The sequence below is a fragment of the Hyperolius riggenbachi genome, chromosome 1 (assembly GCF_040937935.1).
Source record: "Hyperolius riggenbachi isolate aHypRig1 chromosome 1, aHypRig1.pri, whole genome shotgun sequence".
NCBI lineage: Eukaryota > Metazoa > Chordata > Amphibia > Anura > Hyperoliidae > Hyperolius > Hyperolius riggenbachi.
Window position 1 is genome coordinate 521,035,748 of NC_090646.1, and position 25,858 is coordinate 521,061,605.

General features: G+C 44.0%; 1 protein-coding gene across 1 annotated transcript in view; it reads left to right on the forward strand.

The window, feature by feature from the left end:
- Positions 1 to 25,858, forward strand: part of BRAP (BRCA1 associated protein) — a 60,886-nt gene that overhangs the window by 21,168 nt on the left and 13,860 nt on the right. Inside the window, exons 5-9 of the mRNA XM_068245529.1 lie at positions 4,927 to 5,040; positions 9,097 to 9,245; positions 14,936 to 15,011; positions 20,222 to 20,360; positions 21,641 to 21,750. Coding sequence (XP_068101630.1) covers positions 4,927 to 5,040; positions 9,097 to 9,245; positions 14,936 to 15,011; positions 20,222 to 20,360; positions 21,641 to 21,750 — 588 coding nt within the window. The remainder of the gene's footprint in view (positions 1 to 4,926; positions 5,041 to 9,096; positions 9,246 to 14,935; positions 15,012 to 20,221; positions 20,361 to 21,640; positions 21,751 to 25,858) is intronic.

Consider the following 25,858-nt stretch of genomic DNA (forward strand, 5'->3'; position numbering starts at 1 on the left):
ACCTTGTAAAGTTGTTGACATTCCAAAGGACACTCATAGTCAAAACAACTTTGTGGAACACAGCTAATATGTTTTGAAACTTTCACTGCAGAATCCAGCATTTAAATGTATTTCAAAGTGTTAAATTATATTATATAGGGTTTAACAATAATTATTTCTTTGGAAGGACTGTATTGATTATTAATATTTATATTAATAATTATATGTAATAATTCAGAAAATGTATGTATACGTATGTATATACACACACACACACACACACACACACACACACACACACACACACACACACACACACACACACACACACACACACACACACACACACACACACACACACACACACACACACACACACACACACACACACACACACACACACACACACACACACACACACACACACACACACACTTGCTGCAGTAACCTAAACAAGCCTGAACTTGTATTTGTAGTAATTTAAAAGCATAGCGAGTGTTTCAAAAGCATTTATATTTAAATATAGCGTACTCATAGAAAAAAATGAAAAATTTAATTATATTTATATATAATTTATTATTATTATTAAATGCGTTTAGGTCAGGCATGGGGAAAACTCGGCCCTCCAGCTGTTACGGAACTACAAGTCCCACAATGCATTTGCCTTTGAGTCATGATTGTGGCTGTCAGACTCTTGCAATGCATTGTGGGACTTGTAGTTCCTTAACAGCTGGAGGGCCAAGTTTGCCCATGCCTGGTATAGGTGGTACTTGGTCTTTATATTGAGAAATACAGCATACAATATAGCAGTTTTTAATTTTAAAAAATAGAGTCCTCAGAACGTTTTGATTATTTCAGCAAATATCTGAACTGCATTTCAAAACTGATATTTAACGAATATGCACCAATTACATTGTTAATGGGCTCAAGTAAAAGAAATCTGGAGATTTCCATCATTCTCTAATAAATGCCTGTTCCCTGATTTCTGTGCTGATGTTAATTCCTCTAATACTTTAAAGTGAACCCGAGCTGGTTCAAAAAAAAAAATTGGATCCTTAGCTAGATAGAGAGAAGATTCTGGATAGTCTAGAGCAGGGGTCCCCAACCTTTTCCAGCTCGGGGACCGCTTTCTGACCAAATTTTTCTCTGGGGACCCGGGGGGGGGGGGGGGGGGGGGGTCGTCGGCGATGCGCGACCTAATGGACAGTGTCATATGCAGTGGGTTGGGGGGGGGGGGTTGTTGCCCCAGTATAGGGAGATAGGGAGCTTAGTTGCCCCAGTATGGCTAGTATAGTTGCCAAAGTATAGCCAGTATAGTGCCCCAGTATAGCCAGTATAGTGCCCCAGTATAGCGCCCCAGTATAGCCAGTATAGTGCTCCAGTATAGCCAGTATAGTGCCCCGTGTAGCTAGTATAGTGCCCCGTGTAGCTAGTATAGTGCCCCAGTATAGCTAGTATAGTGCCCCAGTATAGCTAGTATAGTGCCCCAGTATAGCTAGTATAGTGCCCCAGTATAGCTAGTATAGTGCCCCAGTATAGCCAGTATAGTGCTCCAGTATAGCCAGTATAGTGCTCCAGTATAGCCAGTATAGTGCCCCATTATAGCTAGTATAGTGCCCCATTATAGCTAGTATAGTGCCCCAGTATAGCTAGTATAGTGCCCCAGTATAGCCAGTATAGTGCCCCAGTATAGCTAGAGCAGTGCCCAGTACAGCCAGTATAGTGCCCCAGTATAGCTAGTATAGTGCCCAGTATAGCTAGTACAGTGCCCAGTACAGCCAGTATAGTGCCCCAGTATAGCACCCCAGTATGGCTAGTATAGTTCCCCAGTATGGCGCCCCAGTATAGCTAGGTGAGTGCCCAGTGTAGCGCCCTAGTATGGGTGGGTGTGTAGGTAGTGCCCCTCTCCCCAAACGGCCGCGCGCCTGTTACCTTATGAGCGGCGGCCGCTTCCTTCCTTATAGTCCCCCAGGCGCCGCTCTCCTCTTATCGGCAGCATCTTACAGCAGCGCGTATTGCGACTGCTGTAAGGAGGGAAGGAAGCGCGTCAGCGGTTCCCATGGTAACGGCGATGCATATCGCCGCTACAGGAAGCCGCTGATGCGCTTACTTCCCTCCTTACAGCAGTCGCAATACGCGCTGCTGTAAGATGCTGCCGATAAGAGGAGAGCGGCGCCTGGGGGACTATAAGGAAGGAAGCGGCCGCCGCTCATAAGGTAACAGGAGCGGTGGCCTCGGGGGGAGGGGTGAGAGGCCAGACACGCCGCGGCCCGGTAGGAGACTGCCAACGGACCGGCAGTGGGTCGCGGCCCGGTGGTTGGGGACCCCTGGTCTAGAGGCTTCCCATCTCTTCCTTGACTCCACCATTGCCGTGCAGGGACCCTCTGAACATACCTGACGAGCTTCTCAGCTATTTTCCTGTGGCCATGCTGCCTTTGGTACACGTGCGCGCAGCGTACTACGCATGCACGAGTACAGCCACACCTGCGTAGTAAGCCGAAGCAGATATGTTATGTCAGCATCTAGTACAGAATCCCACATGCAAAGCAGACCATTGCCTCACAACACCAATGCTTTGCTCACTCCACTGGCTACCCATGAAATGGAGAATACTCTTCAAAATTTGCATGCTAACATTTAAATCTCGACACAACCTAGGCCCAAGATACCTGAAGGATTTGTTGCAACTGCGCTTACTCGTGATTCAACTGAGCCTTAGTTGCCGCAGCTGAGTGGTTGGATCACAAGGGGTTAGTTACCCGTGATTCCGCTGTCCGCCCTGCGGTCCAAACAGCTTGCACGTGTCCTATTGGTCGCGTTGCGAGCCTCACCATGGCGCACTTCCTCCTTCAAGGCCAAAAACCTTTGGAGTCATGGCCTTCTTTCATGCTGCCGTTACCCTTTGGAATGCCTTGCCACAACCAATCAAGCCAACTTTAACTATAGAGGCGTTTAACCTCTTGAGGACCACAAGTTTATACCACCTAGTGACCAGGCGATTTAATTTTTTTTTTACAATTCAGCACTTTGCCACTTTAACGATTTTATTGCTAGACCATACAACTTGGCACCCAAATGAATATCTCATTTTCCTGCCACTAATAGAGCATTTTTTTATTTCCCTCCCTCCCCGCCTAAATTGGCCCTGACTGCAATACTTACACTACAGTAACCTCTCATAGGCATCAGCTTATGATAGGGATTAGATTGTGAGCCATTCCTGGGGACAGTTAAGTGACAAGGGAGTCCCCTGTACAGCGCTGTGCTAGATCGCAGCGCTGTACAAATGTAAATAACTTTTTTTTCCTTTGATTCAGGCTGCTAACTCTGAATGAGGCCGGCAGGCTGTTGACAGATCCCCGATCTGTTTACGAGCAGGGAAAATGCATTCATGCGAGCGTGCGCTCCCTGCTAATCCCGCCCACCGCACTTTGCCGCCAATCAGCATTAGGCAGTCCCCCAGCAGCCATGCTCCTACCACCCATTGTCGAGCTGGTTAAATTAAAACTGAAATGCCACTTGTTTAGCCTGGCATATATGATCACATAACTTAACTCCTCATTATGTACTGAGATCTGAGACAAGCTTACGTGCTTTGGGTCCTATGTTTTTTGTGCTGTTGTATGTAGTGTTGAAGGCTCACCTGTCATGCTGGGGCAAATTCTGGCCATGTCCGCACCCACTGTAAGCACCTGTGCCACGTGACCTCGCTACATGTGCCGATGTCAAGTGGTATTGGAAGTCGTGGTGTCACCGGAACAGGCCAGGATTTGCGCTGGTGTGACAGGTGGGCCTTCAGCTCTGCAGATGTGGGTGATACATACACAGTTGGGGAGCGGCAGCAGGATGATTTCCAATATATATCATGCTTAAAGTGAACCTGAGATGGTTCACTAGAGCTAATTTATACTTACCTGGGGCTTTCTTCAGCCCCATAAGTAACATGGCTTTCCTCGCCATCCTCGGCCCCTCTGTTAAGCCTTTATGACTCCCAGTAATCGGGGCAGTCGCAGCCTTTTGTGTATGCTTGACAGCGTGCGCTACCCCTTGTCGCACTCCCGTCCCCTGGATTCTGCGCACGTGTAAAAGCCCTCAACTGGCAGAGACTGACCGGATTACGGGAAGTCATAACGCCTGAATAGAGGGGCTGAAGAGGATGGTGAGGGAAGCCACAGTGCTTATGGGGCTGGTTGAAGCCCCTGGTAAGTATAAATTAGTGCGAATGAACCATCTCTGGTACACTCTAAATCTACTAGAAATCAGTGTGCAGTGTATGGGCAGACAATAATGGATCCCTCTCTGATTAGACTGGAATCTATCGAACGATCCATCCAGTAGCACATTGAGTGATGTATGGCCACCTTTAGCTACATTATGTGCCAAATCACATTTGTACTACAGGGGGAGCCGAAGGATTTTTTATCTGGGGCTCATTTATAACCATTAATAATTAGCAGCATTGCATAATATGTTGGCACTTTATAAATACAATAAATAAAATATGTAAATTGAGTTATATTTTTGGTATGTGTGTGCATTAAGTAACATTTTAAAACGAAACTATTGTATAAATAGACTTAGAAAATTGCCAAATGCTTTGTATACCCAATTCAGTCATGTTTGATTATCCCAAATATTTTATTGCATTAGAAAAATACATGTGGAACAGTATCCTAATAGCAATAAAGGCTCTGGAATTCCCCTGTTTACATGTGTAAAGACCAACAAAGGGTGCTCACGGTCCATGTGACTGTCAGGCATGCAGAGAAAAAAACATGACTAGAGATTCATCTAGTGGAACTTTGTATATGAGTTCTGTGCTGAGTAAGTTAAACGACCTGCAGATTTCCATGTCAGTTGTGTTAGCACTTGTTCTAAGCCCCATCTGTACAAATCAATGGATTGCATGCTTCTCACCTCAGATACTCCTTTCTGTTTTATCTCCAGGCAGAGGCAGATAGTTTCTACATAGCAAGCAATGGACGCCAGTTCAACTCTATAGAAGATGATGTGTGTCAGCTGGTGTATGTAGAAAGGGCAGAGGTGTTTAAGTCTGAAGATGTGAGTATATAAGTTGTGTTAATGTTTATATCTGTAATGTATATCTATTATGATCTCAGATACTGAGTGTGGGGTGTTTTTTGTGTGACAGTATCATAGTTCTAATTAAGGATAAAAAAGGTGGTCAGTGAAAAGCAGCATGTTATCTGTATTAAATCCTCATGTCTGTTAAAGGAATACTATCGATGTATGCATTTATTTTTAAATGCTGTATGTTGTAGCACACATTAGGGCAAGTACTAGGAGCAATTTGATTCCTCACACAGCTGTTCCTCTCAGCTGTAAAATCCTCCGTCAGTTTTGGCGTCAGTGTTGGATACAAAATGTATCTAATACTGAGCTCCCAGAGGGCTAGACCATGTCTCTGCAAAGGGGAGATGCTATCAACTCCTCAGTTTATAGTTTAATTATCACCTTGCTGAAAGAATCTTGTTGATATGGTGGTAAGGGGTTAAAGATTCTAGCAATGTGTGTTTATTATCTTTGCTTTTCTTTACTGATAAAGATACTAATAATGCTAATTGTAGACAATGGTCTGCCCCTCTCAGCAGCTTGTAAAGTGGATGCAGCCTGGAGTGAATGCCTCAAGCAGGCAGCCAGTCTGAGTGTAAACACAGACTCCTGGTATAGCTTGTTATATTCCAGCAATATTCCAGCTCATTTAGTTACCTGTTACCACCTCAGATCAGCCTATTTCTCCTCATGTCTCCTGCATGCTGTGAGTGACACAGTGAAATATATTTGTGAGCTGTGTGACAGAGTAACCAAACAGCTCAGGGTGACCTAAACTACTATGAGCTGTGTGAGAAATGAATTTTTAAGCAGGGATAGCGAGAGAGAGACCTGGGTGAATAAATAAAGTGCCCCTAGCACTAGTGGTAATGTGTACACTAATATAGAGTATTAAAAAAAAAAGTCGTTTCAATCGATAGTACTCCTTTAAGGTGTATTGTCTATTCATTAAGTGTGTGTGTGTGTGTGTGTGTGTGTGTGTTTTGATAACTGACAGGTGACGTGACACGCAGTGGTTTGTTTTATATTTGCAAGCAGCCATTACTTCAAGACTATGTGATTGAAGAATGGACAGGACTAAAGCTACACACACAGGCTAAACTAAACTCTGGCAAGGCAGCCCTGCTGGGCTATCCTAGCTTGAAAGTACCCCACTCACTTTTGTATACAAAAAAAGCTCTGTATATATGATGTCCGCTAGTATAGAGGGTTAATGTTACTCTAGTACATTTACGTCAATCTTTGGCCCGCAGTGACATAAAATGTGGCCAGCAAGTGTTCTTTTCCATTTGTGTTTGGCCTGCGAGGCCACGCTCATGCTCCACCCCTCCTGCCACCTTCACAACTGAGAGCTAAATGTTGCCATGCCCTTGATCTGCCCACTGCCACCCTCTTCATGGAGCTCTGTGCGAGGTAATGTTCCGGCCACTCTGGCCATCTAGAGGCTCAGGTCTACAGGCATGGTTAGAGCAGACATTGTCCCAGAGGAGCCAGGAGAGGCCCTGACCTCCCAGGGGAAACATGGGTGAGAGTTGGGGGGGCCAGGAGCTGTGGACACAAGGGACCGAGTGCTGGTAGGCTTCGCTATGCTCCTCCAGCATTAGATCATGTATGGATGGATCTGCCAGTGTTTTTTGCATGTGGCTGTGCCTGTATTAGGGACTCACACTATCTCTGGCTGCTATACAGCCCACTGTATCAGGCAAGACTATCCCTCTTGCCCACTGGCCACCTATACCAGCAATCCGTGAGCACTATCATTTTTGTCTTTTTTCCCATGTAGGGAGACCTGTAACATGCACTCAGTGAGCATCATTTATATATATCTCCCAACATAAAAAGGACAAAAGTTCTATATTTTTACTTTCGGCCCACTGTCTATTTGAGTTTGGCACCTCTGCCCTAGTAGCAATAGAGTATTATAAGTGGGTGAGGCCGAGACTGTAAATTCTCACTGGAGAAAGACAACTAATATTTAAACCTTCATTCATGACTGCCCTAAAATTGAGAACAGGGCATTTTGTATTCAAGATTATTTTTGGTTTGTGATCCAGCCGAGTGTTCCCAGAAGAGTTCGTTTCCTGACTTGTGCTTTTGACCAATTAAATGTAACCTCTTTTAAGTGAGTATGTGAGTTGTAAAACTAGCTAGACTTTATCAACTCATCTTCAAAATGCTCCCCAGTAAACCCTACTCATGGGGTTAGTTTAACCCTTTATTCTAGTGCTTTGTAGTTTAACCCTCCTGGCGGTAACCCCGATCTACACTCGGATTAGCCGCCGTAGAGGATTGCATGGCCCCGGGAGGGATTTTTTAAATAAGACTTGTTGTAATACTTGTAGCTAGCACTAGGCTAGACACCTGTGTCCCCAAGTACCTCCGCTCTGCTCCGATCCCCCCCCCCCCCCCCCGATTGCAGCTGTAACACATACCCCCCAGGGATCCCGCGATGGCGCATCGTCTCAATCAGCTCCAGGTTTCGCTATGGGGAGGATCTGGACTGCACATGTCGTCAGACGTGATGTCCGATGATCATCGCCATAGCAATGACTGAAGCTGATTGGGGAGGCTGCGGCTCTCGCGGGATCGCGGCTGGGTAAATATAAGTGGCGGTGATCAAGGAGATCAGAGATGTTTGGGGGGCACAGGTAGCTAGCCTAGTGCTATCTACAAGTATGACAACAAGCTTTATTCAAAAACTCCCTCCCGCGGACGCAGCCACTGAAACTGCATACCTCCAGGAGGGTTAAAGGGAACCTGAAGGGAGGCCGATATGGAGGCTCCCATATTTATTTCATTTTAAATAATACAAGCCATTGACCCTGAACTAGAAGGAAGATCAAATATTTCTGTCAATGACCTGACAAGGTTAGCTGCATGATTGTTTCTGGTGTATAATTCAGACACTGCCGATGATGGAATGGTCAGCAGGATGCCAGGCAACTGGTATTGTAAGGAAATAAATATGGCAGCCTCACTATACCTCTCACATCAGTTTGCTTTTAAAGGGAACCTAAACGGAGAGGGATATTGATGTTTCCTTTTTGAACAATACCATTTGCCTGGCAGTCCTGCTGACCTCTTTGGCAGCAGTAGTGGCTGAATCACACACCTGAAACAAGCATGCAGCTAATCCAGTCTGACTTCAGTCAGAGCACCTGATCTGCATGCTTGTTGAGGGGCTGTGGCTAAAAATATTAGAGACCCAGGATCAGCAGGAGAGTAAGGAAACTGGTATTTTAAAAGGAAAAATTCATATCCTTCTCAGTTTAGGTTCCCCTTAACTGATAAATGAAACCCACCTTACTGAGAGCTGGCTGATAACCTTTTCCTAGCGAGAACATGTTATCATGTCAGAGCAATCCATCCTGCTGGAGTACAGCAACATCGGGGGACACATGTATACACTTTAAATGTTTGTTTGTGGAAGATTTGAAGTTTGTGTGTAGCTACCATAGATGTTTACAATATTCATTCAGCCATAAAAGGTGTAGTGAAATCATTGAGAAAGCTTATAGAAAAATATATAACTTTAAAGAGACTCTGAAGCGAGTCAAAATCCATGTTTTTAACTTTTGATAAGCACTATAGCTAGTGCTAAACCATCTAGTGCTAAACCATCCCTGCGGCAAAACAAGGGGTTTATACCCCCAAATCCCCTTGTCTAATTGCCGGGAGCGCTTCCTGATTGAGGCAGAGCTTAGGGCTGTAGCTCTAGCTCTTCGCGCGTCAATCCCCGCTGCCCGCCCCTCTCAATCTTCCTTCACTGAGAGGGGCAGGGAGAGGTGGAGATCCACGGGCAGATTGACGCGAATGGAGGCAGAGCTGTAGCTCAAAGCTCTGCCTCCCTGGGCAGCAAAATCCACGACCAAGAAAGTCGTGGATTTTGTCCTGTGATTTAGGGGGTATAAACCCCTCGTTTTGCCACGGGGATGCGGCGGTTTAGCAACAGCTATAGTGCTTAACATAAAAGTTAAAAACCTGAATTTTGACTTGCTTCAGAGTCCCTTTAAGTCTATTGCATTGATGGAATTATTATTTCAGGGTGCTAGTCTGCCAGTGATGGATCTTACGGAGCTCCCCAAGTGTACCGTATGCCTGGAGAGGATGGATGAGTCAGTAAATGGCATCCTGACAACCCTCTGCAATCACAGCTTCCATAGCCAGTGTCTGCAGCGCTGGGATGACACCACGTGAGTAATCTGAGCACGTTGTGTGGATGATTCATAAACATTTGTGCAAAGGAAAAGTAAACTGTTACCCTTGTGCCAGCCACACATACAGATTTGAATGCAGTCTCCTTGAAATTATTGATTTTAAATTATCGCAACAAAATCTAGAGTTTATTTTCACAATTTATTTTTAAATGATAGATGCAATTAAAAATCTCTCCCGTTTGATAAAATAATTACATTTGATCGATAACTATAGAACTTATTCATTTCCCATGAGATATTTAGGAACCCTCCTCCCTGTGAAATGTTTCATCACAGTAAAGCCAAGCAAAATATGCTAAGAGATGTGATTAGTTTCTTTCCTGCCGTGTAAAAACTTATGAACCAGTAAGACTGAGCAAAATTCTGGGTATATTTTTTTACTAAGCCATTTACAATTGTCATGGTTTTCTACAAAAGTTATAGCAGCTGCATACAGAAGATGAAAGCTATGTATTCCACTTCTAATTGTCTTGTGAGTAATGACATATGCTATATACCGGTATATTCATGCAATAAAATGGAGCCACCCATTACATGTTCATTATGGTTATTTTTGGATTAATGATCAAATTTTAATAAGAGAAAAGCCTACGGTATATGTTTAGCTGGCATATTATCATGGCACAAATTTCACTAACCTTTCAGCAATCCTGCCCTTGTCCTGAAATTACCCAGATGAGAGTCACAAATCTGCTGACAAGCGGTGAATGCACCCTTTAGCTGCCCATGTTAAAAGTCTAAATCATGCCCTTTTTCTCTGAAGGAGAAAAGTGATGGCAATGCCATCTAGACAATAGACTATATTTTTCTACATATATTTTATATTATATCTTCAAACTCCTAAACAAAGGACTGTGTTTCCAAATCCATGCTGTCCATCCATACATCTCTGTGTAAGGACAATTCAGTCTATACAGGCCCTTTGATCTCTGCAGGATACCAGCCACAGCTGTGAAAGTTCACACCTTGACTTTAAATAGGGCCTTTCTTAGCGGGAGCCCTGAGCTGTCTCTTGTCCATCCTAATGTGTAAACATCAATATTCAGCACAGACACTTCTAGCTGTATACCAACTAAGAAATATATATCCAATTGACAAATCAACAATAATTCTACTTAAGTCTGTTGGAATCTACAGAAAGACAAAGAGAGGATCCAAGGGACGTGGGAAAAGACGTTATTCACTGCAGAACCAAAATAACTCTGTGACAAAATCTACAGAGTACACCCAGCCAACAACCCTAATAGCTCCAGCACAATCCAGCAGAGATGACAGCCACACATCTGGAGACTGTTCCCTCCTGGAGTCCTCAAACTCAGACCTCAGCTCCCAGGGTAGCCCCATCAAGGCTGTCCTCTGCAACGTCAGATCAATAAACAACAAAACAGCAATCATACATGATCTAATAGAGTCTTCTGATCTTGCCTGCCTGACTGAAACCTGGCTTTCTGAACCTGTTGGCCCCACCCTGGAGGCAGCTGTGCCAACAAACTATTCTGTGATATACTGCAACAGGAAAGAACGCAGGGGAGGAGGGGTTGCACTTTGCTTTAGATTAGCTTTGAAAATCAGACCACTTACTGTAGGTCCTACCAACTCGTTTGAATGCTTGGGGGTGCAACTTTCAGCTGAGGAAAACATTAACATATTGCTGATCTACCGCCCACCAGAAAAATACTCAGACTTCCTTGAGGAACTTGTAGACCTCCTGTGCAACCTAACACTGGAACACCCCAGATGGATTGTTCTTGGAGATTTCAATACATGGGTGGACGACTCCTCTTCACAATTTGGAAAAGAGCTACCTCGTGCCTTACATGAACTGGGCTTCCTCCAATCAATCAGCTCTGCTACTCACAGGAAAGGTCACACTCTGGACCTTATATTCCATACTGGGCTGTCAATAGCCAATGTGGAAATTAATCCTGTTGCCTGGTCAGACTATCACACTATCCACTTCTCCCTCTCAATACCAGCCGTCAAACACCAGGTCAAGAATCAAATAAAATATCGCCACTTAAAAGGGCTAACACCTCTACATATCCAAGATAACCTTAGCTTTGATGAATTGACTGACTCCAGCTTGGACCCTGATACTCTGGTGTTTAAATACAACAAATGTGTGTCCTCCACCTTTGAGACCATTGCTCCTCTGCGCACCAAATATCTTACTCCACACCATCATGCACAGTGGTTTGATAACGCTATAAAAGAGCTGAAAAGACAAGGCCGAAAACTTGAGGCTGTGGCGCAAATCTCAGTCCCCAGAAGACAAACATGCCTTAATCTTCCACTTGAAGAGCTACCAAAAGGTAATCACGGGAAAAAAATCATCCTTTCTATCACAAGAGATTGCAAATGCAGTTAACAAACCAGCCCAACTGTTCCGCACAGTGGAAAAACTCTGCAACCCAGCATGTCAAAAACTTAATATCGAGTCTTCAAAGGACCTCTGTGACCAATTTGCCCATTTCTTCACAGACAAAGTCTCTGCTATAAGGTCCGCCATCCAACTTACAGCATCTGAGCCTAATATAGCACCGAAGACCATTAGCAGAGACAACGTAACACCTTGGTCAAACTTCAAAGAAATTGATGAAGAAGTCACATCAAGCATCCTCCTTCACGTCCGCCTAACTACCTGTGACCTGGATCCTGGCCCAACACAGTTCATGTTGAACTGCCCCGACCTGTTCGTACCGGTATTCCTCAAAATTGTTAACTGTTCCTTACAATCAGGGATATTTCCTGCTTTACTGAAGGAAGCAATCATCAGGCCTCTCCTCAAAAAACCCTCCCTGGACCCAGATGCAATGACCAGCTACAGACCTGTCTCTAACCTCCCCTTTCTGGGCAAGCTAATTGAAAAAGCTGTATACCTCCAGCTAGAAGCCAGAATCCTACAAAATAAGTTATGACCCATTCCAGTCTGGCTTCAGGAAACACCACAGCACTGAAACTGCCCTCATCCAAATATGCAACCACCTGCTCATGGCAAGAGACAGAGGAGAGTGCTCGATCCTCATACTGCTAGACCTTTCTGCAGCCTTTGACACAGTTGACCATGACATCTTGATAAACAGGCTACAGGAATACTGCGGCATTGATGGCATAGTACTTCAGTGGTTCCAATCCTTCTTGAGTGGCAGAACCCACAAAGTGTCTATGGGGCCCTTCCTGTCCACCCCTGTAACACTTAAGTATGGGGTGCCCCAGGGCTCAATCCTCTCTCCCCTGCTTTTCACGATTTACATGTTACCGCTGGGAAAACTAATCCAAAAACATGGCCTGACATACCACTGCTATGCAGACGACACCCAACTATATCTTTCCTTCAAGCCTGGTGTGACAGACCCAACTCTAACTATAAACGCCTGCTTACGTGAACTACAGCAATGGATGAATGACAACTGGCTGAAACTAAATGCAGACAAAACTGAAGTCCTTCTGATTGGAGGGCAGAGCATGATAACAAAACAACTTAACTTGCAGTCTTCACCACTGGGAATAGGAGGCACGGATCTACGCAGCTCTGATCATGTGCGTAGCCTGGGAGTTCTAATTGATGGGGATTTAAACTTCAGAACTCAAATCTCTGCGGTGGTGAAATCATCCTATTTTCACCTAAAGAACATTGCAAAAATCAAGCACCTCATACCACCAGAAGATCTGCCAACCTTAGTCCACGCCTTCATCACATCCCGACTGGACTACTGCAATGCTCTCTACACTGGCCTTCCAAAAAAGGTCTTGTACCGCCTACAGCTGATACAGAATACTGCTGCCAGACTGCTAACCAACCAACCCCGTCACTGCCACATAATGCCAGTCCTGCATTCCCTTCACTGGCTACCTATAGAATGGAGGGTCCTATTCAAGATCGGCCTACTGACATTTAAATCCCTGAATAATCTAGGCCCTGGATACTTGAAAGATATGCTGCAGCTACGTAGCAATCCCCGCATTCTCAGATCCACAGGTTCTAATAATCTAGTCATACCCAGAGTCCACTTGGAAACTTTTGGTCCCAGAGCCTTCTGTCATGCTGCCCCTACGTTTTGGAACTCCTTACCTCAACAGATCAGGACAGCTCCATCCCTGGACGTGTTTAAATCCAGACTGAAAACCCACCTGTTCAGTTTGGCATTTGCAGAAATATAACTTTTGTTGTGTGAATACTTCATCCTACTAACTACTGAATCTGAGAGAGCCTAAGCGCTTTGAGTCCTATGGGAGAAAAGCGCTATAGAAATGTTATTGTATTGTATAGACAAGCTCATTTCTGGTTTAAAGGTGGCTGTTTAGCTTTTGCAGCCACGTATTTGATTCAGATTTTCTTGCAAGCCATATCTTGGCAGATCTTAGAGCAATCTCATATTGCGATATGAAAACTGAATCATGTTTGATATAAACACTGAATTGGCTACATACAGTAATTTAGCAATTGCTTCAGCCTTGAGGCAGCTGAAGTCTGGTGCATCATGTAGTGGGCTGTGATGATTTAAGTATTATAGCCCACTCCTTTCTCCTATACAAACCGTGATTCAGAAAAATAACAATATTAATCAGCAAAATTAATGCAGTAGTTTTGTTTCAAAGTTAACAATAATGTGTGTTCAGTGTAGACAGGATAACCATGATCTGTGCACATGACTTTGTCCCAATTCAACCGATCCCTTGCCTGACTGCCCTTTTCATGACCTTCACAGCTCCTATAAATAGACTGATTTCCTTTGTAGCAGTGATACAATGTGAAGTTAATACGGGCAATGAATAAAGGGACATTTTCTCACCACCTTATACATTAGACCCAAATGCAATTTACTTTTTCACCTGAGTTACCTCCTAGGACATAATTTTCATCTTCTCTTTAAAATAACTTTTCAGCATTTTATAATTGAAAAAATACTAGAAAGTTGGTGGAAAAGTACCATCAAATCTATCTGGAGTATTTTCTTGCTTGTTGGTGGTTTAAAAGGCATTTTGTGTCAAGGAATGAAGAAATCACCTAGGAGAAAACTCAGGAGAAAAAGTGAATTGCATATGGGCCAAAGTCTGTAATGCTGGGAATACACGGTTCGTTTTTGCCTTCGTTTAAACCTTCGATTCGTTCGGTAAACGAATCGAGTGTTGAAAACGTATGTGAAAATAGTCATAATCTCATTATAGTTTCGATTAATAGACCCCAAAAACGAACGACTAGTGATCGAACATGTTTGATATTATCTCTCTTTATCCATCTAATCGAGCCATTGGTAGGCTTGATGGCTGTTCAGATCGATTATATATTCGTTTATGCTAGTCCGTCCCTGTAAAAAGGGATTTTCGTTTCGTTTCTTTGCAGCCTTCGATCATTGGAAAAACGAAACCATCAGAATCGAAAAAAAAAACGAAACCGTGGGTGGTGATATTAACCGTATGACCGATTATTTCGGGATCGAAAAGGACAAAAGGCACAATCGAAACGAAGGTTTAAACGAAGGCAAAAACGAACCGTGTATTCCCAGCATTAGTGATCCTAGTAGAGTTTAAAGAAAAAACTATTGTCATGTCTTTGTGCCATTCTTTTGTCTCCTTGTACAGCACATAAACATTCCACTGTGTTGTCATCTGACTCCATGTGTATTACAGGTTTCCATGCAATAATGTTCCTGTGTGTTTTGCAGATGTCCAGTGTGTAGATACTGCCAAACTCCAGAACCGGTGGAGGAAAACAAATGCTTTGAGTGTGGTGTACAGGAAGTAAGTTGACATTTTGAGTTTCTGTGCTTGAAACATGTGGACTCAATTGTGTTCTGCGTATTTTATATTCAGCACATGGTAAAAGTTGTTCCTCTGCCAGGATTCATGTTTGCTTTATGAAGTAAAGCTGTTAAGTATATCTTCCTCTCCAAACTATTTCATTCCGTGAAGTTTGCTGAAGTAGATCTAAACTCTGTTTAGCAGCACACATTTATAAAATGGCCAGTTAGAGAAGTTAGATGCTGGCCTCTGTGGAGAGAAAAAAAGGGTTATGCATTAGAAACATCCATAAGCCTCTGGGACGAGTCAGGTAATTTGGGTTGCGCCATAGACCGCAATGTTTATTGTGGTGCCCGCACTGCCCGGTGTATACTTTGGGTAACGAACATGGCCAATGCCCAAATTTACATTAAGAAGGGAAGGGTAGTTTTAGGCATAGTGTTTTGAGAATGGCTAGTTTTAGGAGTAGCCATGGAGAAGATTATTGTTAGGAGGCAGTTGATGCCGCGTAAACCAAGCACCACAGTTTTTTCTGGTCTCTAATAGCTATAGGAGCTGCCATGTTCACCCGTCCCCTTCTATCTGCCCATTATTTATCCAGAGGAATGTGTAAAGATAGATATCTGATGCTTCTGTAAACTCTGTGAAGCATGTTGTCCAATCAGCGGCCTTACCTGGTTCCCTTCTCAAAATGTATGTCTTTGGGATCCATTACAGCTTAATTTCATGCTTTGTATGTCTCTCTCTGTAGCCCTAGCCGCAATAATTGGAGTACTGAAAGGTTTTATAGTAGGAATGAAGTGACAAGCATGGCGAACCGAGAACCGTGCAAGCAACATTCTCAATCTGTAAACAGTGGAATTGATAAAATGTAGATAAAGCCAATATTTTTAGCTCATCCCAGTTGCATTGTACAGGGGGCTTTCAATCTACTCTAGACCGGTATTTGGAAAATAATGATAATTTATGCTAAGTTTAAATTACATATGAGTATGATGGAAACTATAGTAACCAAGCTCCACTCAACTATTTTAGTCTTACACCCTCAGTTGAATAATCGTCCTGTTTTTACAAGTCTAGATTTGTCTGGCAGTGAAATTGAATATCAGAGTGTGTGAGAATAGAGTAATGTAATGTATTGCCTGCACAGCTCTATATACTGCAGGTATATATGCATAGAGTACCTTGGTTCTGATGATACATTTCATTTTGCTTGTTTTCACTTCAAATATTAAATTAGATTCAAGGGAATTAAAAAAATGAAACCTTTTTTTTTATCTGATTGGTTACTTAAATGGAAAATGGACGTAGTGAAAATGTCACTCTTTATAGCTTCAGCCCACAAATCTCAGTAGATCTCTGTAGATTACCAAATCTCAAGGAGATGCTTGATCTGGCTTATTATGTCAAGTATGGATAGCATCGGTGAAACAGCAAGAGCACCTATACTGGATAACATACGAAATTCAACTATTTTCCTGCTCTTTGAAATTATTGTTAAAGGGAATACTAATATCAGAATATATTTCTCACAAGCCTCCGTTGCCCACTGGTTAAATAGTACCCGAGGTGGATATTCTGGGGGCAGATGGGACACACAGCCATGTTCTCTGCCTAATGACATGCCTCTGTGTCCCCACACCGCCGCTCTCTGCCCTCCTCCCTTCCCCCCCCCCCCCCCCCCCCCCCCCACCGCTGTGCTTTAGCCCCCTGAGTTTAGCAACAAGATTTGTCACTAACTCAGAGGTAAACACAGGGGAGAGGAATTCCCTTCTTAAAACGCCCACCAGGGGCGTTCCTGCAGGGCTTCCTGAGCTGCCATTGGCAGCTCTCTCTCCCTGGCTGCGCCTCCTGCCTTTCCCCCGCCTACCTGCACACTGAGAGACACACAGTCTCTCAGTGCAGCATCGTGACCCAGAGGTCACGAAAGTGAAAGTGGGCCATTGTGGCCCACGGGAGAGGCGGTTTTTGCGGCTACCTGATCCGCTCTGCCCCGCGGATCAGGTAGCCTGCTTTTCTTTTTAAATGTATAACTATAGTTTCTGTGATCATTAGCAGGTAACAAATAGAATAAATATTTAAATAATTTAGTTATCAGCCAAAACATTAAAACCATCTGCCTAATATTGTGTTGAACCCCAATTGTGCCACCAAAATATCTGACCATTGAACCATGGACTACACAAGATTTCTGAAGGTTGTATGGCATCTGGAATCAAGATGGTAGCAGCAGACACTTAGGGCCATATGCAATTCTCTTTTCCACCTGAGTTTTCTTGTAGGAGATAATTTTTCATCTTTGATTTTAAATAACTTTCCAGTACTTTTCAACTAAAAAAGTACCAAAAGGTTGCTTAAAAAGTACTATCAAAATTATTTTGAGCACGTTTTTGCCTTCTGGGGGCTTAAAAGGCATTTTATTGACAAGTTAAAAAATATCACCTAGGAGAAAACTCAGGAGAAAAAGTGAATTGCATATGGGCCTTAGTCCAGTAAGACTAGGCATACACTAAAAAAAGTGATAAACCATCAATATCTACCAAGTGTTGATTGTTTACCACCTTGCCATAGTGACCAACTAAATGTTAAATTATGGTAGTTCTCAGATGCCATCTAATATCCAGGGACACCCCCACAAGATGTGTCGTTTTGGAGATGTTTTGAACCAGTTGTCTAGCCATCATAATCTAAGGGCAGTAAGATCTTTACAGATTTCTATTATTTCTGCTTCTATCACATCACCTTCAAGAATTGACTGTTGTGACTGCCGCTAGTGGCTGGCAGAGGCATCCCAAAGGTACAGAATCTAAGTGAATACCAGGTCTTCACTTGCGCACCTCGCAAGAAGTTTTGTTCAACCCCTGCAAGTGGATGATGGTCTAATTTGCTGCTGGCACTCACAACTAGGGCCGGCCCGCTCATGAGGCGGGGTGAAACATTTGCCTCAGGCGGCACATCTGGGGGGGGGGGCGGCACCCGCCTGTCCACGGGTGGGGGGGCCGCCCGCCGAACTGGAGGAGTAGTGGGCAGAAAGGGGGTATTGGGCCTAGCGGTGGGGAGGGGGGTCGGACCCCCCCCTTCCTCGCCTGGGTCCCCCGATCTGCACTCCCCTTCAGCTGTAAAAAGTTAAGTACCAGCGGCAGCGTATAGATTAAGAGGCAACGGGCGGGGATCACTCACCTTTTCCGCGTTCCAGCGAGCGCTCCACTGACGTCACTTCCTGCAACGCCGGCCACTTACTGGGCGCCATTGCAGGAAGTGACGTCAGTGGAGCGCTCGCTGGAACGCGGAAAAGGTGAGTGATCCCCGCCCGTTGCCTCTTAATCTATACGCTGCCGCTGGTACGTAACTTTTTACAGCTGGAGGGGAGCGCAGATCGGGGGACCCAGGCGAGGGAGGGGGGGTCCGACCCCCTCCCCACCGCTAGGCCCAATACCCCCTTCCTGCCTGCTACCCCTCCAGCTCAGTGCCCCCCCCCCACACACACACACACACACACCCGCGGGGGGGGGGGGGCTTCTGGGGCGGCGATTTTTTTTTTTATTTTTTTTTTATTTTATTTTTTTTTTATGTTTTGCCTCAGGCGGCAAAAAGTCTAGGGCCGGCCCTGCTCACAACGGTTGTAAAGGTCATCTCATTGGTGAAAAGTAGACAGGTAAGATCACTGTGGGAAATTACCAAGGATTTGGAGGAGCCTGAGAGAACTGGAACTAGGGTGGTGCAGCAAGTATAGTCAGAATACAAGCAAAAGCCATAGCAGCCACATCTAGTCACTTTGCATGTTGTGGCAGGCAGATGTGGTTGTTTAAAGGAGAACTGTAGTGAGAGGTATATGGAGGCTGCCATATTGATTTCCTTTTAAGCTATACCAGTTGCCTGGCAGCCCTGCTGATCTATTTGGCTGCAGTAATAATAATAATAATAATAATCCAAACATTTGTATAGTGCTTTTCTCCTGTCGGACTCAAAGCGCTCAAGAGCTGCAGCCACAGGGACGGGCTCAATAGGCCACCCTGCAGTGTTAGGGAGTCTTGCCTTGAACTCCTTACTGAATAGGTACTTGACCTAGCCAGGATTCAAACCCTGGTCTCCCATGTCAAAGGCAGAGCCCTTAACCAGTACACTATCCAGCCACTGTAGTGTGAATCACACCAGAAACAAGCATGCAGCTAATGTTGTCAGATCTTACAAAAATGTCAAACACCAGATCTGCTGCATGCTTGTTCAGGGTCTAGGGCTAAAAGTATTGGAGGCAGAGGATCTGCAGGATAGCCAGGTAACTGGTATTGCTTAAAAGGAAATCAATATGGTAGCCTCCATATACCTTTCACTACAGTTCTCCTTTAAGAAGCCAAGGGCTGGAGCTGAAATCAGGAAGACAAAGAAAAGAAGACTGAAAAGGATGCACACATGCACTAAACTGACCAGCACTAAGAGATGACTGCTGGTCAGCGAGGACTTTAAATAACCAGGGTTAGGTTTAGGGGGCTACTCAAGATGCTATTTCACATGAGGGGGTGCCCAAAGCTAGAAAGCAATGGCCAGGTATGTGCATGAGTTGGATGGGGCAAGCCTATGTGACACTCGACTGTTCACTTGCTACTTAATGTGCCCTACCCATTAGCAGATCTCATTGTAAAGAGTTAGGCCGGTTTTACACTGAGAATTGGTGGCCGCAGCACCACCAAATACAGGCCGTCGGAGATTACCGCGTTAGTATGCGGTAATCCCCTTCTGGCTTACAGCCAAACAGGAAGCTATGCTCGCGTGTGCTCACTTCCTGATTCGGTAATACGGAAGCGTATTGTAAAAATATGCATGCACGCCACAATGCCACAGTGTAAGTTTAAAAAAAAACCTGTTTTGCCATAGACTTTTATGACATGTAGTCCCCCTCAGGAGCTCCACGGTAACGTAGGTATGCGCTCGCATTAGGTAGGGGGACTTTCAGCAAACCGCAGGCAATGTGATTTAACCCATAGACTTCCATTGCCCTGCAGTAGGAATGCGGTAAAATTCCACACCGCCTCAGTGTGAAAGGACCCTCAATGAATGTTAATACAGTAGTCTTAATGTTGTGGCTGATCATCGTTTACAAATCCGCTTTTATGTAATGGCGCTCAAACTCTTATTTTTGTGTATTATTGCAGGCATGTAATTGGCTTAGTTTTGTTGATCTGTTTTCAAATTGTTTTGTCTTTGTCTTGTAGAACCTCTGGATCTGTTTAATTTGTGGTCACATTGGCTGTGGTCGATATGTTAGCAGACATGCCTATAAGCATTTTGAGGAAACGCAGCACACTTATGCAATGCAGCTTACCAATCACAGGGTCTGGGATTATGCTGGTGGTAAGCACAAATCTAATTCTACTCTTAAGTTTTTCCAGCCAGGACCACATTCTGCTGTTTGCTGAGAGGTAGCAGTGTGACTTGTTGGGTGTTCTGAGAAAAGTTCTGCAAAAACACTGCCATCAACACAAATGTGTACTACTTTTAGTTTCAAAAGGTTTAATTTTATATAAAACAAAACAGATCAACAGTATCTAGTGGATGCCCACACAGGGGCACAAGATGTAGAGCATATAGTTTTATACAAAATATAAGAAATTTAAATAAAGAAATACACAATTAACACGTGTAATAAAGCAATAATAAAATAGTAAGCAAAAACCTGCATCTATTAACAAAAGGACGGTCACTGCATCAAAGAGTCCAATTATTAACCAAAGGCCCAATACGTCTCTAAAAAGAAGTAAAGTATATTAATATTGAGAACATAGACGGAACTGGAATACAGCTTGAAAAAATAGATTTCAGAAATAGACAGTCTATAGGAAATTGTAACAAGGGTCTCAAACCCACATTTTACAGGTGGCCAAACCTTTTCCAAGCTGGGAGGCTTATCTTTGAGTTTAGCTATGAGAAATTCAGAGATCATTACATCCATTAGTCTATTAAGACTATGGAGCATTTAACATCCTTTGTACAAGAACTAGAAATGCAGTTTCAAAAGATTTGGCATTACTGGTATATTTACTATGAACTATGTTTGAATGACCAGATATGAATACCATTTGATTGTCGGACTATGCGTTACACTAGTGGTGAGTTATATTGTATAAAATTAGATACAACTACAGGTCTTTGAATTCCAAAGCATTGTGCATCAAAATCACAGGATTATATGGCGAAAAAATGCTATTATGAAGGAACATTTGTTTATCGAGATTTGTGTTAATATGTTTTAGGGCTTACAGAATTTGATATCGCTGTTTATTCAAGACTATCATATAGGGATATATCCTAGTTTCTTTACCCTTACCTATCTTTAAAACTCTTCACAAGATACATGAAGGATTTACAACAATTGTTTTACTTGTTACTATTGCAGTATAGCTGATCTCATGACTTCTCTATGTACTATCAGATATGTTGAATTTTATGTTTGTGATGTCAAACTCTATGTACCGTTTTATTTTAATTTTTATTTTTTTCCGGGGAAATAAAAATGGAGGATCAAAAAGTTGTGCACTAAAACAGCTGTAAAATGCTTATAACACTTGCATTGTTTAGGGTTTTTTTCTTTTTATGAAGACATGTAAGAATTCTGTTTCCCCCCCCTCTTTTAGATAACTATGTCCATCGACTGGTTGCAAGCAAAACTGATGGGAAAATAGTTCAGTATGAGTGTGAGGGGGACACATGTCAGGATGAGAAGATAGATTCTCTGCAGTTAGAGGTGAGTAGTAGTAATAATAATATCATAACTACATATTATTATTATTATATTATTATCTTGTTGTTTAATGGTTACATAATGATTTCTCAACTTTTGATAACAGGTTGCACGGGCAATAAACTAGTTAGGAAGTTCAAGCACATCCATTCTGTTGCATAAACTGAACATAAAATACTTACGTAACTGGCAAATAAATCAGTAATAAGTAACAAAGTCTCCCACTGACTTTGCTTCTCTTTCCATCTGTGCGCTTCTGTCCGCTTTTCAGCAACATGTATCAATCTGATTAATTGATGTGCTGATAAAAAGTGGACAGAAGCGGAAAAGGTTTTCTTAAAAGATACATTAGGCAATTTAAAAAAAAAAAAAAAATTCTCACCGGGTCCCCTTCGTAGCAGCCACCGGCCTTGTCAGGTCAGCGGGCTCTGCAAATAGGCGGCCACACTCCCGTTGCCAGGAGACTTTTGGGAGCGCCTGCACATAACACTCCCGACTGTGGCCAGGTCAGTGGCTACTACAGAGGGGGCCCTGGGAGACTGAGAGTGGAGCTGCAGTGAGGGACACATAGGCTTCCAGGGCCTGTAGGAAGCCGCAGGTAAGTAAATCTGATTTAAATATTTTTTTAATTGTCTTATGTAACCTTTAAAGTGGGATGAATCTCAATAAGTTATTAAAAATAAAAAAGTAGTATACTGCTATTAACCACCTTAGCGGTATGGACGAGCTCAGCTCGTCCATTACCGCCAGAGGGTGCCGCTCAAGCCCTGCCGGGGACGATTTTGATCAAATAAAGAGCAGCACACGCAGCCGGCACTTTGCCAGCCGCGTGTGCTGCCCGATCGCCGCCGCTCTGCGGCGATCCGCCGCGAGCAGCGGCGAAAGAGGGTCCCCCCAGCCGCCTGAGCCCTGCGCAGCCGGAACAAATAGTTCCGGCCAGCGCTAAGGGCTGGATCGGAGGCGGCAGACGTCAGGACGTCCATGACGTCACTCCGCTCGTCGCCATGGCGACGAAGTAAACAAAACACGGAAGGCCGCTCATTGCGGCCTTCCGTGTTACTTTTGGCCGCCGGAGGCGATCAGAAGAACGCCTCCGGAGCGCCATCTAGTGGGCTTTCATGCAGCCAACTTTCAGTTGGCTGCATGAAATAGTTTTTTTTTTATTTAAAAAAAACCCTCATGCAGCTGCCCTGGCGATCTTAATAGAACGCCAGGGTGGTTAAAAATAGTGTTACACAAAAAAAGGTATTCTTCAAAATGTCAAGCATTTTGAAAAATGTTCATTACCTTTAGTATTTAACTGGTTGATCTGCCAGCTCTCTTATTTCCAAAGCATTGGAGGAAGAAGTAGATTTTTCAGCAATTGTGATTTTAATATGATTTTGGTGTGATTGTGATAATGTAGTTTTGGCGTGATTGTGATTTTGGAGCTCAAGATGGATACTTACCCAGGATGAATATAAACACAGGAAAAGTATTTACCATGGTGCCAGGCTTTGGACACAGGAAAAGGTGTTACAGGTACAGCACATTTATTGTATTTTACAGTAGACACCAGGGAAACATATGGGAGCACCAATAGAGGTAGGCTTTAAGTCATGTTCCCTCCTGTTGCCCACTTCTATCTCTTCCCTTCCTTTCAGGAACATACCTCTGTGCTAACCTTAGGTAGTTTTGCCTCAGCTCAGATATACTTTAAAGGGTTTTTTTTCACCTGATTTTTTTTTATATAGCCATGCAAGGTGGTAGGTGGTAGCTTGTTCTGTTTTTTTTTTTAAATTATTATTGTTTTGTTTAAAGAAACAAAACAAAATGTCACCAGCCATTGTTGTCAAACAAAGCATTTCATCTTTTTCCCCCACCTTCCCTTACATTAGACAGGCAGGGAACACACTTGACTTTCAGTCTTCCGTGCGTGTTTTTCTGCGCACTTTTTCTGCACACCAAGTGTGTTTCCATGCAGGAAACCGCACGCGTTTTTTCACAGCAGCTGATGTAATTGATAGCGAAAACAGCCAAAATGTGCAGAGTCATCATGCAGAATTTTTTTTCAGCGTGCGAACACAGTAAGTGTGAACTAGCACATTGATTAACATGAGTTCTCAGTATTTCTGTGCAGAAAACGCGTACGAAAACTGTCAAGTGTGTTCCCTGCCTTAAAGGGGAACTGAAGAGAGAGGTATATGGAGGCTGTCATGTTTATTTCCTTTTAATCAATACCAGTTGCCTGGCAGCCCTGCTGGTCTATTTCTCTGCAGTAGTATCTGATTAAAACCAGAAACAAGCATGCAGCTAGTCTTGTCAGATCAGACTTATAAGTCTGAACCACTGAAACACCTGATCTGCTGCATGCTTGTTCAGGGGCTATGGCTAATAGTATTAGAGGAAGAGGATCAGCAGGGCTGCCAGGCAACTGGTATTGTCTAAAAGGAAATAAACATGACAGCCTCCATATACCTCTCTCTTCAGTTCCCCTTTAATGCAAGAAGTTTTGAATCCTCCTGATTGAAAACTTTGCCTTAACTGTAGCAGTAGAGTATTGTTCCATGTTAGCCATCAGTAAAAGCACAGTTAGGCCTTTCCATGAACTGTAGCCTTCCCATCCCCCGGTGGATTCTAGGAAATACATTCATAATACTGTGTGACAGCTTTTAAACTTTGAGGCATGCTTTAACCACTTGATGACCCACCCTTTACCCCCCCCTTAAGGACCAGCGCTGGTTTGATTGATCTGTGCTGGGTGGGCTCTGCAGCCCCCAGCACAGATCAGGGTGCAGGCAGGGAGATCAGATTGCCCCCCTTTTTCCCCCCCTATGGGGATGATGTGCTGGGGGGGTCTGATCTCTCCTGCCTGCTGTGGGTGGCGGGGGGGGCACCTCAAAGCCCCCCTCCGCGGCGAAATTCCCCCTCCCTCTCCTACCTGCTGCCTCCCCCTGGTGTTCCGGGCTGCACAGGACGCTATCCGTCCTGTGCAGCCAGTGACAGGATGTGGTCTGTCACATGGCGGCGATCCCCGGCCGCTGATTGGCCGGGGATCGCCGATCTGCCTTACGGCGCTGCTGCGCAGCAGCGCCGTACAAATGTAAACAAAGCGGATTATTTCCGCTTGTGTTTACATCTAGCCTGCGAGCCGCCATCGGCGGCCCGCAGGCTATTCACGGAGCCCCCCGCCGTGATTTGACAGGAAGCAGCCGCTCGTACGAGCGGCTGCTTCCTGATTAATTAGGCTGCAGCTGGCGACGCAGTACTGCGTCGCTGGTCCTGCAGCTGCCACTTTGCCGACGCACGTTATGAGTGTGCGGTCGGCAAGTGGTTAACTGGTTACTGCAACCAAAGAGATCAGGACTGGCAGGCAACTAGTATTGTTTAAAACAAAATAAATATGGCAGTAATCCTAACCCTCTCAGTTCAGGTGTCCTTTATGATGATAGTTGTAGTAAGCATTGGGGCATGTATCACTTTTCTTTTTAGAGACATTTACAATGGATGCCTTATAGTCAAATATTCCTACTTTCATATGAGGAACATTGCAAAATAAAATCTCTAATTATCCCAGAGGATTCTCCAACCCTAGTTCACGCCTTTGTCACATCACGGCTGGACTACTAGAATGCCCTCTATGCAAGCCTCCCAAGCAAGGACCTGTACTGACTGCAATTAGTACAGAATACTGCTGCCAGCCTGCTAACAAACCAGCCTCGCCACTGTCACATTACACCGATTCTTCTCTCACTGCACTGGCTTCCTGTAAAATGGAGAATACTCATCGTTTGGACTACAGTATTGGCATTCAAATCCCTATCCTCTGGATACATGAAGGATTTGCTGAAACCACCACACCTCTCACAACCTCAGATCAGCAGAATCCATAAACTTGGTCACTGCCAGAGTGCACCTCAAAACCTTTGGAGCCAGAGCTTTTTGTCATGCTGCCCCTACTCTTTGGAATTCCCTACCACACCCAGTAAAGACAGCCCTCTCCCTGGAGTTATTCAAATCCAGTTGTTTTGCCTGGCATTTGTAGAATTCTTGGTCTGTACCAAAATTTACCTATCAACCAATTACTGGTCTGAGCCATTCTTTTGCGCTTTGAGTCCTACGTTGTTGTTAA